The following is a 19,463-nucleotide window of genomic DNA, read 5'->3' on the forward strand; positions in this document are numbered from 1 at the left end:
GTTGATGTTTGTTACTATAGATATTCTTAATGGAATGGATTTATGTTGTATGACTTATTGAGTTTATTTATTGAATCCTTGAATTAAAATTTTCCACTATTGTGGCAGTTATAAGCTGTCACTGATTATTTTTTTTAAAAGATTGAGATCAAATTGTGGGGGTTTATAACCCTCACATTATTTTTTAAAAAATATTGAGATCATATTTTGGATGTTATAAACCGTCGCTAATTGCCTTTAAAAACCGTCACAAATTAAAAATTTATATTGTGGCAGTTGTCGTGGAGGTTTTACAAAATTACCACAGAAATGCTCGTGGCGAAGGCAACTATGGTGTTTTTAGAAACCGCCACAATTCATTTTGTAGGGGTCAAAAACCGCCACAAAACCTAAAAATACCCCCTCACAAAATGAGCCTTTTCTTGTATTACCCTCCCGTGCGAATTGGTGAAGTTAATGTGGGCCAAGCTCTTTGCAATTTAGGTGCAAGTATAAATTCGATTCCGTTATTAGTGTTTAAGAGCCCGTTTGGATTAGCTGATTTGGAGTAGCTGATAAGCATTAGGTGCTAAAAAGCACTTTTAAGCGCTGAAATCGATTTTATAATTAAGCAGTTACGTGTTTGGATACAAGTGCTGAAATTGATAATAAGCTACTGCAGTGTTTGATAAAAAAGTGTTGATAAGCTCTTTTTCCGTTAAAATGACTTAAATAACCTTAGAACTGTTTACACTTATAAGGGTGTAATTTCTTCAAAATTTTAGATTCGAGATCGATTCAAATACAAAATATTCTATTTGTCAATTTATTTTAAATATACTCGTGATAAGATAAGATAATTTTTATGATAAATATAATTTATTTTATGATAAGCATATAATCATAAGTTATATTATAATAATTAATAAATTGATAAAAAAAATCCGTAAATAAATAAACCTAAATAGGATAAAATATTTGAAGTGAAAAAACAAACAATTTATGCGTATTGTCTATGCTAAATTAAACTAAAACATTCAACTATCATAAATTTCTTGGGCAATTAGATCACGAATTTCCATCCAAATATTATTATCTCCTTTATTTTTCCACATTTTCTATATTTGCAACACTGACGCGTGCAGATCTTCCAACATCAGGATCAACAAATGGCACATATCTCTCATTCTCGGCTTCTTGGTCCACTTTACATTTCTTTTTAATGTAACTGTTAATTGCCATTATAGCCAGTACAATATCTCTTTGAGTGTCAATGTGATAGAAAGACATATCTCTCAAAATAGACCACCTTACTTTCCATACCCCAAATGTTCACTCTACAATGTTTCTACAAGAAGAATGTAAATAATTGAACATTTCTTTATGTCCATCTGGGGCTCGCAATTGACGTGTTGCACCTCGATGAAATTCTGCAAGGTGGTATCTCACAGTATCCCCTTTGTATGGTGCCATATATCCCTTCATATGTGAATATTTCGCGTCAACAAGATAATATTTGTCCCATATAGATATAGAAAGTTCAGTTTGGGTCTACGAAGAGCCTTACCAAATATACGATTATCATGAATCGCTCCTTCCCACCCAACTCATGCAAATATAAATACATATTAAAGTCGACAACAACAAGAATATTTTGAGTAGGGTAATCTTTGCGCCCGATATATAGTATCTCTTGACCTTGAGGTAATTTTGTTTTTACATGCGTGACATCAAGTACTCCGATACAATCCTAAAAATATATACATGGATAAATTAAATGTAATTTTACAGCAAAAGGTTTTTGAGTTATATTGTAAAAACACAATAATATAATTATTAAAAAATGGTAACATACTTTAAAAAAAGGGAGACATCGTTGGCTACATGGCTTGTGATCTCCCGCACCATTATTATAATTTGAATGTGGTTGAATTATATCTCTTGCAAGCTTACCAATGGCCTTTAAAACACTATGAAAATGCCTATAAATTGTTTCTCCTGAGTGCTAAAAAATCTCTTGTACCAACCGATTCCTTGTACCATGTGCACATATCATCAAGAACATCCCTAACTCCTCATACACAGACATCCCACGTTTGGGTTTAAGACCATATTTATCAGTTAGATCTTTGATTAAATCAAGAAACACCGACTTCCTCAGTCAAAAATTTCCTTAACAACGAGTCTCATTTTCATGTAATATCTCATGGATAAATATATTCCCAGTACATTTAGATGTACGACATGGTTCCTTCCAAATGTATTTCTCATAATATATCAATATACTCTTACCTGCGATTTGACATAGTGCCATCCATTCCTTATCTTCTTGACTTTCCTCTTCTTCATTTTCGTCGTTTAACAAGTCACTTGGATGACTAAATATCAATTTGTCAATATTCCAGCAAGCCATTAAACTGGAAAAAAATAGATACTTATACTGTTATGAATTAAAAATAACAAATGCTAACTCTAAAGTAGAGAGTCATCAATTATAATAAAAAAATATATACTAATTAAAAATGACAAATGCTAACTCTAAAGTAGATAGCCATCAATTAAAATAAAGACATATAATGTCTAAACAAGAAACAATCATATCACCATTATGTCTGAACACGACACCAAATATAAAAAAATTATTAACTTCCATGCATATAGTTTAAAGAACAGGTTAAATAATATCTAATAATGCTAGTGTAATATGGCTAAGTCATCACAATAACTTCTCATACTGGATTAGATGGATTGTTCGGCACGAATAATCGTCTGTGGTTATACTCCAACCAAGATTTCCTAGCTTTATCAGTAGACAATTTGATAAATGCATGTCACATCTCTTTCTGCGTCAACAAGTTCACAGCACAGTTAAAAATATCACTCCCTACAAGAATACCAGGAATGTTTTCTAAAATATCCATGCACTTCTCAATGGTTGGTTCTGATGTTGCACGAGATGTGCTTTTGTTAGATATAAACTTAATTAAGGAGTGTATCTACTCTTTTAGCGATAATGAATTACTTTTTGTCTTGCGCTTTTTCAATTGACTACTAATGCCACAGCCGTCTATTAACTTTCGCTTTCTAAGTGATGGCTCAGGAAATGTAATTGAATCTATATTCTGCAAGTCGTAACTTTCATCACTCCTTTTATCATTTCATTGTTCTATGTCATTATCATAAACATCATTTGTTCCATCATCTTGTTCTAACCCAACTTCAGACTCTTGTTCTTGATTCGCTGCACGTGCTCTCTCTCCAGTGGCAATAATATCAGTAAATAGAGTATCATAACGGAACCATATCAGAGAGAGGTTTTTGTTTCTAAATTTTTTGTATTTAGAATTCTCCTATAAAAAAAAATTAAAATTGCTTTAAGTAAACAAATGATATTAAGAATTAAAAGAGTTATGAAATAATTATAGAAAAAACACAGCAATGTACCTTTATTTTTTGCTCTCACCAATCATCATCTGCAATAATTGTTTTTCTTGTGGGATCCCATCCTAAACCTGTCTCACCTCTCATCAACTGTTTAAAAAGAGTCTACTCGGATTTCATCTGATCCCAATGGTTTTTCATTTATTTTCTAGTATATTGTAAACTCGTCTTCTTATTAAACTCATTTACCATAATCTTCCATCCATCTTTCGACAAGTAAGTGTTTGGCCTATTTCCTTTTCTAACTTCTTTCTCACATAATTCAATGAATTTAATGTGTGTATATTCATCCCACTTAGCATTATTTCGTCCCAAAGTAGTATCCGCCATAATTGAATGTAAACAATCTGAAGAGAATAAAATATTTAGTTTATCCGAATTGAAAATTAGAGACAAATACCAATAGAAAGATCACTACAACACAAGTTCAAAAAGATGCAAATATGACAGCAAAAAGGAACCAAATACAGATATGCATGAGAGGTATGAGAATTAGCAAAAAGATAAGAATTAAAAAAGAGAAAAAGAAAAAAAGAAGAGTTAGAAATATGAGAATGAACGATCAAAAACTTCAAAGATACAATCTTGAACGATCCAACAAACCCCATTATTAAAAACAAGAGAACATATGAGAACAAAATTAAAGTTCCACAATAAAATACACAGCTAAAAATAAGAATCTGTAAAAAAAACTAAAGATTAGATGTATATTGTAAATCATGAATCAAGAGTTAAGAACTTTTTGAGACCATGAGATGTCTCTATGTTTTCTTCCTCGTTCTTTCCTTTTCATTGTAATAACTTCCATTCCTCTTCTAGTTTCTCTTAATCTGCAAATTTCCTTATACTCTTATTTTGATTAACTCTCTATTAGCAGTAATTGTCAATAACTCTTTTCTTCTTCTTCGGTTCGGTATTTCGGTATTTGATTTATTAATTATGTATATCAAATATCGTACCCAAGTAGTTCGGTATTTCTTATTTGGTTCGGTACTGTTTAGGTACGGTTTCGGTTTATCAATTTACATAACATATTTGCATGACAAATCTGCTAATTCTTTTTCTTTTAACCTCACCCTTACTCAAAAGGATCATAGTGCTCTTTGCTAACCCTCATGTGACTTGAAACTGACCTACTAGTTGGATTTGTTAGAGTTTTCAACGTTGGTTTAAGGAATGCGATGTGTAGTCTCTTAATGAGGTATTAGGCAATCTTCACATCTGATCGTGAATTAGATTTTGGAGTTAAGGCCCATATTTGTTTTCTTTGCATGTTATCAAAACCATATGTATCCAATCATTTGTTTATCTAATATTAGGCCTCATTTTAAAAGATGGAATTATCTACCGACCAGCCCTTCCATCAATTGTCTAACAATTAATGCTAAGCAGTTAGATAGATGGCAACTTCCTACCATTAGGATTAGGTAAGACAAAATTAAACTATTTTTTTGTTAGTTGAATTAATGTATGGAGGGAGAGAGTTGTTATTTGTAAGATTTTTGTCCATATGATTTCCCTTTCTATAAGTTTTTGTATTGATTGTTTTGATAATCAGTGTTGTAATTTGAGGTTAGGCCTAAGCACCCCTCTTTGTGTTGCAGATTTATATACAACACAGCGTAGAATGCTTTCTGGGTCAAACTTATAAATAAAATAAAATATCCAAATTTGCCATGAACAAGACGATGGAGAATAACTGACCACATTCTTCAAATTCTCTCGAGAAAACAGTAAAAGTGATGCTCCATTTGTCTGTGACAGTAGTTGTACACGTGTGCTCCACAAGTATAGGAAAAAAAAATAGAGACGTCTTTGTCGCAGGGAAAAGAATTGAAGGTGGGATAAAAGAATTATTACATCAACCATGCATATACAAAAAGCAATGAAAGTTGATATAGATATAGAATTGTTTGTATTACACTTTTTATTTTGAACGTTTTAAATTACTTAATATTGATCTATTTCGAACATTATTTTCACAACTTAATTAGACTTCATTTTCTCTTTAAAAATTTTGACTTTGAAATGATATTTTCTCAATCAACTAATTATTCAACCATCATCTTTATATTTTCGTCTATTACCACTAAAATTGATAAATAAAAGCTAACATCTTAAACTATATGTACAGTCAAATATCACCACATATGAGGAGATTGAATGAGATTATGTAATGCAACGGTATCTTATTTTCACAAATAGTACTTCACGAATGGAACTAGCATAAATAGATTAACGATACTTCTTTATTTTTTAAGTTATTCCGTCAAGTCAATCACATAAGATCTTTGGTCTTTGCTCGAACATATGAAAAGATGAGATCACTTCTATTTGGACCAATCTAGCACGTCTCTCCATTTGGACCAAGATGAACCCTTTTGACGAGCCTAACTTTCATACCATGTTTCATTTGAACAATAATACAAGCCTTTAGATAAATTGTTTGTGGTTCCACTAGTTGGATATGATAATTGTATATGATATTGGTTGTCACCATTTTCATTTGAATGAATGTCATTTCCTTCCCTAAACAATTCCTTGGACCCGCATTAAATGCGAGAAATTGTGTTTGATACTTCCTTGCTCTAAAATCCATCTCCCCTTTGTATAGAATGAGAGCACAATTCTCGTGTTTGGGCTGACACAATGACCACTTGTAAGTATGTCAAATTCAAGTGGAACTTTATGCTCCAAAGAAACTGATGGAAATAGCCTAAGAGTTTCACACAAAGCACCATGTAGATAGACCAGTTTTCGTGTTTCTTCTATGTTGAAATACTTGAGGTTTTTATCTTCTTTTAGATGCAGTTGTTGTTGAATCTCTTTCCTAATCTTTGTCTCTACTAAGGGATTTTTAGGTACGAGCCAGAAAAACCAAGTGAGAGTTGCACTTGTGGTGTCTCTCCCAGCAAACATCAAATTCACACAAGTGTACCTAAAAAATTATTTTACATTGCCCGAAATTACAGTCTGCCATTGATTGTATGCATTAACATAGACACTTAACATGTCAAAGTCCTCGTCTTTGAATGTTTCGTTCATCAACTCCTCTTGCTTACTTGAAATGCAAGGATATAGGAATTGATCAATAGCTTTCCATGCTTGAACAAGCTTCTTCTCTTTACTAATGTGAAGCCAATTTTGCAATTTTCAACAACTTTCTGGTAAGATATGTCTGTACAAAAGTGCATCCACAATGTCGTTGAAAGCTTTTTCGCATGGCACATGAGGTAAACCAATGGACAAACTTGTCGGATCATGATCAAGTAATAACTTGGTAACAGAATCAGAAGTGAATATCTGAAAAATGTCTTGCAAATCAAATGGGGTGCCTTATTTTGCAAAAACATCAAGAATTAGTCGAAGTCCTTTTTTAATAGTGTCCCACATGTTCCTATCTAACAAAGTTTGGAACTTGACACGGATCATTAAAGACATGGTGGTCTTCCTATGAATCTCCCATAATTCGGAATCAACGCTGAAGATTCCATTTTCTAAAATATCAAATATTTTATGGAATTCAAGACCCTTTGGATAGTTGGAGAAATTTCCACTAAGGACGTGGTGGATATTTGCAGGATCACTAGTAATTAAAACATTTAGGTTGGCAAGAAAAGGACCATGGAACTCAAAAATACCCCAGTTTCTCCAAGAAAAATAGTTACAAATTCATGGATACGGTGAGCATTTCGTATAAGGCCAGGTAACATTCCAAAGACAGGCCAATTTTGTAGGCACTGAGATTTTCCACCATCTATTTATAAAGTTCCACCATGTAAAATAAGTAAAGCGGAGGATTTTCAAGAGAGAGAGAGAGAAAATTGAAGGACGTCCATGTTAAATCTATGGATCGAGAGGAGCAAACCCTAGCTAGAAGAGAGGGAAGAAGAACATGAGTTGAAGAAGAGGAAATGAGAAACGATATTCTGTTATTAACCGCCTAACACTGTACAAACGAGCCCTATTTATACAATTCACTAACTAACATTTAATCTCTAACTAACTAATGTTAAATAGTCTAAATTACCCCTAATCTAGTAATACAACATCAAGTCACCTTTTTCGTAATATTCCCCCTCAAGTTAGGTGGTGTAAATATATTAAACACACCTAGCTTGAAACTCAATTGCTCATGTTGAATTCTGCTCAACCCTTTTGTCAACAAATCTGCCCGCTATTCCCTTGTTCCTACATACTTGGTTGCAACTAGCCTTTCCAATACCTTCTCTATTATGAGGTGGCAATCTATATCTACATTTTTTGTTCGTTCATGAAATACTGAATTTGAAGCAATTATTATAGCTGTCTTACTATCACAACGAATGCTTACAGGCACCTGAACCACAACTCCTATCTCCTTTGTCAGTCCTACTAGCCATACCAATTCTGCAACTATGGCTGCTAAGCTCCTATATTCTGCTTCAACAAAACTTCTAGAGACAATTGTCTACTTCTTAGACTTTCAAGAGACTAAGGAATCACCTAGCTTGATCAAGAACCCTGTCACAGATTTCCTGGAATGCTAACATGTAGCCCGGTCTGCATCACAGTATGCCTCTAGTGTACCTGTGTTTTTGTTGGACATCAAAATACCTTGCCCTAGGTGATTCTTGACATATTTAACAATCCTTATTGCTGCTTCCAAATGAGATCTTTTTGGTTGTTGAAGGATTGACTTAGCATTTGCACACTGAATGCTAAATCAGGTCTTTTCACAATCAAATACAATAACTTTCCTATTAACCTTTAATAGACTCCTGGATCTGGTAGTAGTTCATCCAGAGTATTACTTGAGGTCCTTAAGTGATCATCATACTCCTTTGTTGTCAATTTTGCATTAACTTTAAGTGGAGTAGTTACATGCTTTGCTGCTCCAAGGCCAAGCTCACGGATAATCTCTAAAGCATACTTTCTTTGATGCATGAGAATCCCATCTGAAGACCTTGCAAATTCTATACCAAAAAAGCACTTCAACTCTCCTAGATCTTTCATTTTGAATGCTTGTTGTAAAGTTGCCTTTGTTTCCTCAATAAACTGCATAGTGGTGTCAGTAACTAGCATGTCATTCACATATACTAGTACTATCATAGTGCCTTTAGTTGTCTTCTTGATGAACAAGGAATGGTCATATTGACTCTAAGCAAAACCAAAATGATACAAGGCTTCTATGAGTTTCTCATTCCACTGCTCTTAGAGGCCTGTTTAAGGTCATACAGGGATTTAAGAAGCCTGCATACTAGCTGAGACTCCCCCTGGCTTCTGAATTCTGGTGGCAACTACATGTAGATCTCATCAAAGAGATCAGCCTGAAGAAATGTATTGTACATATCCATTTGATGGATGTTCCATTTTTGAGTTGCAGCTATGGACAATATAGTTCTAACTGTCACAATTTTTACTACAGGTGAAAAGGTCTCTTGGTAATCAATATCCTCTTTTTGGCTATACCCTTTAGCTACTAGTCTAGTTTTGAATCTCTCCACTTCACCTGAGGCCTTGTATTTGACTTTATACACCCATTTGCAGCCAATTACAACCTTCCCTATACGAAGTGGAACTATGCCCCCGGTGTGATTGTTTTCTAGTGCTTCAATCTCAGCTTTCATAATCCATAGACTTCTCACAGTTGTCTCTTCATGAAGGAAACATAATCCATAGACTTCTCACAGTTGTCTCTTAAAGGAAACATAATCCATAGACTTCTCACAGTTATCTCTTCATGAAGGAAACATAATCCATAAACTTCTCACAGTCACAAGGAGCTGGTACTAATGCCTCAAATTCATCCCAGAGATCCTTCATTTTAGTGTAAAAGACAGAAACAGAAGAAGTGCCCTGGTATAATGTTACAATCTCTTTGTGTAGGTTGAAAGACCTAGAACTGTCTACCTTATCAAATTTCTCTCTCAGATTTTCTCAAACAGCTTGCGCACTAGCTCCAAACACTACTTCTCTAACAAGTTGTGGAGTTACAACATTCATTAACCACAAGAGTACAATTGCATTGCATCTCTCCCATTGTTCCCACAGATTTTCACGAAACTTCTCTTTTTTCCATGTTCCTTCTACCAACCCTAGCTTAGTTCTTCATCGCAAAGCTATCCTCATAGATCGATTCCATATAGTATAGTTATCAATACATGTTAGTTGAAATGAGATCAATTGAGTTCCACTCGTATCAGTAGGTCCAAGGTACAATGAGTGATAATGAGGCAAATGGACTCTAAATTCCTCGTTAGCTTGAGTATTACCAAAACCTGCATCTACATCTGCGGCGACATTAGTCGTAATGTTTTCAAAAGTGTCTCCCATGGCTACTCTACAATTAGCAGTGTGGATTGATAAATGAGACCAAATATTCCTAGTCTAATTGCTCTGATACCATATTAAATCTATGGGTCGAGAGGAGCAAACCCTAGCTAGAAGAAGTTGAGTTGAAGAAGAGGAAATAAGAAATGATATTTTGTTATTTACCACCTAACACTGTACAAATAACCATATTTGTACAATTCATTAACTAATATTTAACCTCTAACTAACTAATGTTAAATAGTCTAAACTACCCTTAATCCGGTAATACAACACTAAGTCACCTCTTTCATAATAATCCATTGGGTTGAAGTTTATTTTGTAACGATCAGACCGGTTATTTCGAGCATTTGCACTTTGCTCGGTAGTTTGAGGGCATGAGTAGTTTGGGTCGAAGTTTTGGTTCTTATTTCACATTTTGGGATTTTGGAGCTCGGTTTGGGCAACTTTAGAGAGAAAATTCACCATGTGACTTGGGAAGCATTCTTGACTCACTTGTGATTATATTTCGTGATTCTATCTTCATTTTTGGTATTTGGATTATGAATTTTAAAGAGAAATTTGGGGGGAGGGGTGAGGATTTTAGCCTAAAGTTTTATAGAGTGAGTTTTGAGTTTTGAATATCGATTAGGAGTCGGATTTGGGTAAAACTAGTATGGTTGGTGTCACGACCCAATTTCACCTATAGGTCGTGATGGCGTCGGACACCGCTGTCAGACAAGCCAACAATAAATACTAAATAAATTCTCATTTTAATATTTTTGAAGTCATAGTTGTTCCTCTCAATTAAATAGCAGAAGATGACATTTACCAAATACGTACTAATATATTTAAAAAATTTCAATACAGTGCAACCCATAATCATCCCAAAACCCGGTGTCACAAGTGCATGAGCATTTACTAGGGAATTAAAATAAAATACAGCATCTGTCTAGAATACAAATTAGACAGAAAAATATAATAACTCTGAAGGAGACTCTGTTAGCTGCGGATCGTAATATAGAATGCAGCTCATCTATGTCCCCACAATTATTAACCACACCTCTGCGCCCACAAGGCCGCTATACATATATGTACCTGCACAATAAAATGTGCAGCAAATGCAGAATGAGTACGAAAACAACGTGTACCCAGTAAGTATCAAGCCTAATCTCGAAGAGGTAGAGACGAGATGGCCGCCTATGACACTCACTATGGGTCAATAATATTAAATAATCATGAAAATAGAAATATTTCTATCAATGTGATTCACAGAGTTAACAATAATTTTATTGAACCAGCAGAAGTAATTAAATTCCTTCAATTCCAATAATTCTCAATATATTAATTAAATTCCTTCAATTCAAATAATTTCTAATCTATTAATTAAATCCTTCAATTTCAATAAAAATTTCAATTTATCAAATAGCTTTACAAGCTGCAATTCAATTTCAATAAATTTTCAATTTATCAAATTGCTTTACAAGCTGTAATAAACTGTCCAAGTATCGTGTAATTATTATTATTATTAAGCACGATTTCTGTCGAGGTCGTACGGCTCGATCCAGACTTTCGTGTACACTACCGAGGGACGTGCGACACGATCCATAGAAGCATCTATCCTGCCGAGGCGTTCGGCCCGCTCTACAAGAAATTGAGGACATTTTCTTATGTGCCTCCGGAAGGAGAGTATATTTATTATAAGACAAATTCAGGAGGAAGAACAATTTCTTATATTTATTATAAGAGTATATATACAATTTACACAAGTAATTCATGCTTTGAGTCCTAAACTACCCGCACTTTAGCATTAATAGTAGCTACGCACGGACTCTCGTCACCTCGTGCGTACGTAGCCCCCGCAATTAGCAACAATTATTCAATTTAATCCCTATGGGGTAATTTTTCCCTCACAAGATTAGACAAGAGACTTACCTCGTCTTGCTCCAATTTAATCCACTATAAGGCCTTTTCCACGATTATCCAACTCTGTCTGGCTCGAATCTAGCCAAAATAATCCAATACAATCACTAAAAATTATAGGAATCAATTCTATAAGAAAATACTACATTTTTAATAAAAATCCCGAAATTAATTAAAAATTCGTCTGTGGGGCCCACATCTCAGAATCCGATGAAAGTTATGAAATCCGACAACCCATTCAATTACGAGTCCAACCATACCAGTTTCACTCAAATCCGACTCCGAATCGATACCGAAATCTCAAAAATTCGTTTCTATAAGATTTCTAAAATTGTCCAAAAACAATGATATATCTATGTTTATAGACCAAATCCAAGTTAGAATCACTTACCCCAATGTCTTTTCCTTGAAAATCTATCAAAAATCGCCTCTACTCAAACTCCAAGTTGTTAAAAATGGCGAATGGGACGAATGCCCTCTTTTATAATTCTGTCCAGGCAGCCTCGATCCATAGCCTCGATCCACAGCCTCGATCCACTGCCTCGATCCTCTGCATCGATCCTCGGCCTCGATCTTGGGAGCTCGATTTCTTTTGGGAGCTCAATTTTGGGTCTCGATTTTGGGCCAGAATTTCCAGCAGAAAGGAAATATTGCAGCAGCTGTTTTAAGTCCAACCTTTGATCCGTTAACCATCCGAAACTCACCTGAGGCCCTCGGGACCTCAACCAAATATACCAACAAGACCTAAAACATCATACGAACTTATTTGAAACCTCAAATCATATAAAACGACGCTAAAACCACAAATTATGCTCCCATTCAAGTTTAATGAAACTTAAACTTTCCAACTTCTACATTCGATGTCGAAACCTATCAAATCAACTCCGATTGACCTCAAATTTTACACACAAGTCATAAATAACATAATGGAGTTATGAAAATTTTCGGAACTGGATTCCGACTCAGGTATCGGAAAGTCAACTCATCGGTCAAATTTCCAAACTTAAATTCTTGTTTTTAGCCATTTCAAGCCTAATTTAACTACGGACTTCCAAATAAAATTCCAAACACGCTCCTAAGTCCAAAATCACCATACGGAGCTGTTGGAATCATCAAAATTCTATTCTGGGGTCGTTTTCACATAATTAGACATCCGGTCACTATTTGAACTTAAACATTTTAATTTTTCATCAAAATTTCATATCTCGAGCTAGGGACCTCAGAATTTGATTATGGGCATACGCTCATGTCCCAAATCACGATACGGACCCACCGAAACTGTCAAAACACTGATCCGAGTTTGTTTGCTCAAAATGTTGACCAAAGTCAAACTTGGCCTTTTAAAGCCAACTTAAGGAACCAAGTGTTCCGATTTCAACCCAAACACTTCCAAATCCCGAACCAAACATCCCCACAAGTCATAAATTATTTAAAGCACATATGAGAAGTTTTATTTAGGGTAACGGGGTTCTAAAAGTCAAAACGACCGGTTGGGTCGTTACAGTTGGACTCGTAATTGAATGGGTTATCGAATTTTGTGAGTTATGTCGGGTTCCCAAGTGCGGGCCCGGGTTGGACTTTTGGGTTGATTTTGGGCTTTTGGTCAAAGATTCAACCTTTATCGATTGAGTTTGTTTCCTTTGGTATTATTTGATGTATTTGGATTGTTTTTGGCTAGTTTCGAGCTGTTTGGAGGTCGGTACGCGCAGGATGACATTTTTGGAACATCGCTTGGCTTGCTCGGTGTTGGATTTAGCTTGTTCGAGGTAAATAACACTTCTAAACTTGGTGTTGAGGGTATGAAACCCCGAATTACGTATTATGTGATTGATATTGAGGTGACGCGCATGCTCGGTGATGCACCGTGTTAATTATGATTTAGTCGATTCCATGGAACTGTGTAGCTATCTTATCTGAACATTTTTACCGTACAATATGTGTTAGAGCACTTGAGCTGTAATTTATGTTAGAAATCATGTTTAGGCTATATGCTGGCACTATTGGGACCCACACTGGTTGTTCTTCGTTGTTGAGTTATTTTCTTAATTGCAGTTATGTACTCAGTCATATTCATCATTCATATCATATCTCAGTCTCTATTATTGTATGTTGTCACATCTTGTATCATTGATTAGGGCTGCTTAGTATGAGCGTTGTGAGCCCGAGAGACTGGAGAGATTGGTGACTGAGTTGGGGCCTGAGTGTCGTGTTGTGAGTGTTATTTTATATATATATATATATATATATATACGTGTGAGGGGGGATCAGGATGCACGCCGCAGCAATTTCTTATCTCCCATATTAGCCACATCTCATCCCCCGCTTCCACCAGTTTGGGAGCCTAAAGAGCCGATTCTCTATGTTAAACCTTTTTCTTTTTGTATGATCTAGCCTCATTGCTCTGAAACTGCTTTCAATTATTAGTTCTTTCAACTGATTGAAGGTTTATTAAATAAGCATCAGGATGAATAACCCAGTAAGAAACTCTAAACACTTTCTATCTATTCATATCTGATGATTAGAAATGACCAATACCTTTAATAAGTTGTAGAGCAAGAACTGCAAGCAATAAAGAGAGTACAAAAGAGAACAGCAGGAAAACCTGCAGAACAAGAGGTAAAAACATAAACTACACAATGTAAAAGAGAAAAAGAAAAAACAGGTAGAAAAGACAATGAAAACAGTATCTACTGTGGCTTTTATTATTTGCCCAGTAGTTGATTCAACACCTGCAGCTTGTATTATTTTTCCATTAGCTAATTTAGGAAGTTGAAGATAGTACTGTCCCAATAACTTATCCAAAAAAAAAAAAACTACTACCCCAATAAGCACTTACAGAATATTTGTTCGAACCGATTTGCCTCTCAAAGACACGGAAGTAGTATAGCAGATATAATCCAAATAATAGTTCAGGAGTAGATGAAAAGGTAAAAACAGATGATCAGCTTCAAGATTTGAAGCTTCTGGAAAATATCCTGGCACAAGCAAAAATAGATGCATCAATTAGCATATCTAATATACTCTTTAAGGTATCCACTAAGAGCATGCCCAAAATCCTACTGAAACAATGAGATTATACCTAATAAGACAGTAAGAGAGAACAAATCTGCTACTCCCTCCGTTTCAATATGTCTCTTACTTTCCATTTTAGTCTGTCATAAAAAGAAACCCTCTTTCTATATACAGTAACCTAAGTTGCTCCGACACGGCAGTTTAGGTGCCGTACCCGTGTCGACACGACACTAGTATGGGTGTGGGTACGGGATCCGTACCGGATTTGGTCAAACAATTTTTGGTACTTTGACCGCGACGGACGGGAAAATTCGAGATGAGATACAATTTGATTCTCGAAATCAGAACCAAAACTAGGGTAAATTTGAAGAAAATAGCATACCTATCTAGAGAATAAAAAAGAAATCCACACATTACAAGCTATACATAAGTATTCCACAAAATTTCTCACAATTTAGATATATTTTTATATTTTTATTTTTTTGAATTATTTTTAGCCGGATCCCCGCACCCGTATCCATACTAGGATCCTTGTCACCAAATCTTAGAATTTACATCTCGAAAGGTCCGACCTCTAGATCCGCACCCGTGTCCGAGCAACTTAGACAGTAACTCTTTTACTCCAACTTTCCATATGGCATATTTAAGACCACAAGATTCAAGAACATTTTTGGTACATTACATACATCTTTAGTTTAAGAGCATAAGATTTAAAAGCCGTCCTTACTTTCTTAAACTATGTGCCCAGTCAAACTAAGACACATAAACTGAAAAGGGAGGAGTATAATACAAAAATGTAAACTAGGAGAAAAGAGAATCCTATATTCTGCAAAATTTCAAACTCAGAATGGATGAGCTGAGATGAAATAAGTACTACGTTAAAAGAGAATCCTATATTTCTTAAGTTCCAAAACTCATAAGAGATGAGCTATAAAATGAAAATATATACTAGAACCTTTTTCCCTTAAGTTTCCGGAACTCATAGATGGAGTTGGGTGCTTCTAAAACCATTAGTTGTTGTGTGGGATATCCTTTGCTATTACAAAAAAGTTATACGTATGTCTTTACGTGGAATTGGGAGAGCTCATATCCCTTCAGATTCGGATGTTTGGAGTAACATAGGATACGACCATATACGATCTAGTATTGCTATTGGACGATCGGTAAAGAGTATTAGGCGATTAGCAACCCTATCAGGAAACCATATAAAATCTGCATTACTATTGGATAACATAGCTTGTCGGTGTCATAATCACAAACGAATTGTGGTTGCATTAACACCACCTTACATGGTACAAATAAAACCACTTGATATCAATGTTACATGTATTCTTTTCAAGTGGATAAGACATTGGTATGACCACTTTTAAGGACCCCTCGAGTGACATTAAAAGGCTACTAAAAATTGAATGTGATCTTGTTAGATCCATAGACAAACCTGTACTCAAGCTTGATCAATTGACGTAGTCTAATACATGTGGACTCAAAATTAGCAAGTTGTATCTGCTAATTGTGCTTAGTCAAGGTCTACCCTCTGCTATCAAGTTGGGCGAAGGAGTTTATGCTCATAAACAAGCCATTTATCTTATCCAGGGACTAAACCGTAGTAGCTTCATGTAGTGACAAACCCATCTCAAGTTCGAGAAATATAGAATATAACCTATTTCATCATGGCCTCAAAACGTAAATATTGGTGAATGGAAAATGACCAGAAATGTTGTTAACATAAGCATTCATGACCTGATGAGCAAACAGGGTGCACTTGTATGCTCTTAGACATTAAAAGTCGGCAACAACCACAAAATTACTCAACCTCCCTTCCCTCTCCCCCTCTCAAAAAAAAGAAAGTATGTGTACACCTTAAACAACCAATCAGCAGCATCCACTAGGCTTATAATTGGACAAAGGTCAAACCTAGAAAACCTCTTTCATGAACACAAGATCAAATCAGACGTGGTTCTCATTTGAAACACAAATCTATGAGATCTCCAAGACCAATTGCAGTTATGCACAAAAAAAAGTAAAACATATTGGGTGTACACTATAGATGTGTTCATTTCCATCTGGTTTTTGAGAGTTTTTTTTATGACGGTAGCACCCGAGTCAGTTTGCGCGCACCTAAACTAATTCCATGAGGTGCCTGCTATCTCCCACCAATACAGGTAGCCGGTAATTTTATTCATCAAGGCTTAGACAGTTGCGAAGAAATCACCTAGTGTTTTATGTCTCCATTGAGATTTGAATCTTCATTGATACTAGGCCACACCTTTGGGTCAATATGCACTAAAGATCCAATCTTTATATTCTTCTTTCACAGTTCTAGAAACCCTAAAACTTAATTCAACTCAATAATTAGCCCCATTCAGTAAAATTACACAGAAAAAAAACAAGACCTAATTCACAGTACTAGAAAAATTATCAAAACGAAAAAGAATCGAAATTAAGAGAAACCCAGAAAGTAAAAAGTACCTGATAAGACCAACCCAGCTGATTTGCACGGCCTTGGGTACCAAATATGATGGTGAAGAGGGTACAGGCAATTACTAATGCCCTTGTCACTGGCGCATTGTCTATTGTCAAAATTACAACATCAAAGTGAAAATTAGAATTAGAAATCAATTGCTATTATTCATGCATCAAAATAAAGTGTATATAGATAGAAATTGATGAGGGATTAAGACGTACTGAAACCAGATGGGCCAACGTTCATTTTTGCAGCGATTACAACGAGTTTTTTCCCTTTACTATTTTACCACTTTGGCTAAGTCCTGCCTCTTCTGACTTCTCTGTTCCTCAGCGAGATCAATTTTTCGCAAGTCAGAAACAAACAAGTTTGTTGGAAAACAATTGGTCTCTATTTAAAAACCAAACTGTTTTCCTAATCCCTTTCCCAAACTAGATGTTTAGAGGGGGCTAATACGGTGTTTTAAAGTTGTTTAAATCCTTGTTTTTCCCCAATTTATTTTAAGACCGTCGTTTACTTTTTTAACAAAACAATATAAATGCAAATAATAGACATCTTTGTAACAGTATTTTTATAAAACAATCATTCACTAGAAAAACTATATTTTTTTAATTAATTTTTTATTTTGTAACAGCAACAAACATCTTTCTAGCATTAGAATTCCAAAAATTACCGATAAAATAAGCTTAAAGATCTTAATTTGATCAAATTTTTGAAACTTTAAAGGTCGTTTGGTTGGGAAACAAGTTATCACATGATTATTATCTCGGATTGTTATCTCACCCTCACATAAGAATAAAAATAACACTACAATTTAGAGACAACTAATCCCGAGATTAGTTATACCGCAATTTTATTCGAATCAAACGTGAGATAAATTCATTTTAAATTTAATTTCAGGATAAATTATCCCTTATACCTCGCACTAACAAGCCCTTAGTGCGTCACTTGCAACAAAAAATATTATGTTAGTGCATACTTTTATAATTAAAGGCTGAATTTAATTCAATTAATAGATATGTTTGTATATTTTCATTTCATTGCACAAAAGATTCTATCTAGCATAATGTATAATATTTGAAGATCCGCATATATAATCTTTTCCACTGAACAAAGTTTTCATCTTGTATAATGTTTAAGATTCGAGACTTGTACATATCTTTTCCATGGCTCGTTCATTAATTTTAAATGAATTTATTTTTCTTGTAGCTTTAGAATATCTGCATTAGAGTTTCAATATTCATACGTTTAGTTATGAATTTATTAATAACATATTAGCTTTCTTTAATATTTAACTAATAAAATATGCATATCTTTTGAGATTTTTAATTTGAATAATTTCTATTTTTTATATGTAACATTAAAAAAGGAAAAAGAAAGAAATTTTGATTATTTTGTTCATAATAGCCAGAAAGTATTTAAATGTCGAATATTGTTATAAGTGTATAACAGTCATTCACTATAAAAGCTTAAAAGATCGTAACAAAATAATGATATTATACAGAGATTTGACTGGGTGTGAAAATCAAGCTACAAAAACATGTGATCAATTGTAATGTAATTTCTATTTCTTAAGTTAGATTTCAAATCAAGATACTTGTTTATTCAGTAATATTTTCATCATTCCATTTTTATGGTCGCACAACTATCAACTTAATAAATGCAACTCGTTATATGCAGGCGCATAGCTATGTAGAGCCAAGGATTCAATTGAATCTCATTTCAAAAAATTATAATATACAAATAGGGGAGTCGATGATCTATTTGGAAACAGTCTCTCTATCCTCATAAAATAGGGGTAAGATCTGCATACACACTATCCTTCCTATACCTCACGATGTGGGATAATACTGGGTATATTGTTGTTGTTGTATAATATACAAATAGGACAAAATTGGTTTTTGGTTATATATAGATTATTAAAATTCTTTAACATAAGGAAAGATTTTAATAAAAATGACAATGATGATTCAAAATTTGGTTTAGATCACAAGTTTAAATTCATGTAGTATTTTTTTTATTCCCCTTAAGTTCTGGTTCCACCACTCCTCATATCTTCTACTTTCTTCCGCATTAAATTAATGTCAAAGTCTGAAAAGGAATTAAGGAAAGTGTTAACTACCCAGTTATTGTTAATTATATGCTCTCTTTGTCTCAAATTATCTGTCATAATTTCTAAAAAATAGTTATCTCAAATTATTTGTCATTTTAGAAGCTCAAGACAAACTTAATTGTCGTTTCCTATTTTACCCTTAGTAGTAATTGTTTTTGAAGACTACAAACACTTATAAGGGTAAAATAGTCAAATATAAGGGTAATATAATGATGATTTAAATACCAATAAGACATAAAT

The 19,463-nt window shown here is 34.3% G+C and overlaps 1 protein-coding gene and 1 long non-coding RNA gene across 15 annotated transcripts; both read right to left on the reverse strand.

Annotated features, from left to right (window-relative positions):
* Nucleotides 1–1,047: 1,047 nt before the first annotated feature.
* Nucleotides 1,048–17,562, reverse strand: LOC104085978 (rhomboid-like protein 20). 14 transcript variants are annotated; one of them, XR_011413652.1, is made up of 5 exons: nt 17,332–17,562; nt 17,116–17,216; nt 14,471–14,609; nt 14,170–14,236; nt 1,048–2,396 (listed from the first exon to the last, which is right to left on the reverse strand). XR_011413652.1 is itself a non-coding variant. In XM_070194955.1 (4 exons), exons 1-4 carry the CDS (start codon nt 17,354–17,356, stop codon nt 2,785–2,787), a joined length of 231 nt encoding a protein of 76 aa, XP_070051056.1. In that variant the 5' UTR covers nt 17,357–17,562; the 3' UTR covers nt 2,557–2,784. The 14 variants fall into 14 exon arrangements, 4 of the variants coding, with proteins under 4 accessions (XP_070051056.1, XP_070051054.1, XP_070051053.1 ...); XR_011413647.1 differs by lacking the exons at nt 1,048–2,396; nt 14,471–14,609 and adding exons at nt 2,557–2,822; nt 3,424–3,767; XR_011413648.1 differs by lacking the exons at nt 1,048–2,396; nt 14,471–14,609 and adding exons at nt 2,891–3,329; nt 3,424–3,767.
* On the reverse strand, nt 5,656–10,081 carry LOC138906370 (uncharacterized). Its single transcript, XR_011413657.1, has 2 exons — nt 9,901–10,081; nt 5,656–7,363 (listed from the first exon to the last, which is right to left on the reverse strand). It is a non-coding gene; the product is annotated as an uncharacterized lncRNA (long non-coding RNA).
* Nucleotides 17,563–19,463: the final 1,901 nt, after the last annotated feature.

Source organism: Nicotiana tomentosiformis, chromosome 2 (genome assembly GCF_000390325.3).
Source record: "Nicotiana tomentosiformis chromosome 2, ASM39032v3, whole genome shotgun sequence".
In the NCBI taxonomy this organism is placed as follows: domain Eukaryota; kingdom Viridiplantae; phylum Streptophyta; class Magnoliopsida; order Solanales; family Solanaceae; genus Nicotiana; species Nicotiana tomentosiformis.

What these genes read in the sequence shown, in the direction of transcription:
- LOC104085978 (XM_070194952.1), bottom strand. Translation starts at nt 17,356, where the DNA reads ATGAACGTTGGCCCATCTGGTTTCA. An exon ending in AGCTGGGTTGGTCTTATCAG is followed by an intron (nt 14,237 to 17,115) that starts GTACTTTTTACT and finishes CTTGTTCTGCAG; the next exon opens with GTTTTCCTGCTGTTCTCTTT. An exon ending in TGCTCTACAACTTATTAAAG is followed by an intron (nt 10,810 to 14,169) that starts GTATTGGTCATT and finishes TTTATTGTGCAG; the next exon opens with GTACATATATGTATAGCGGC.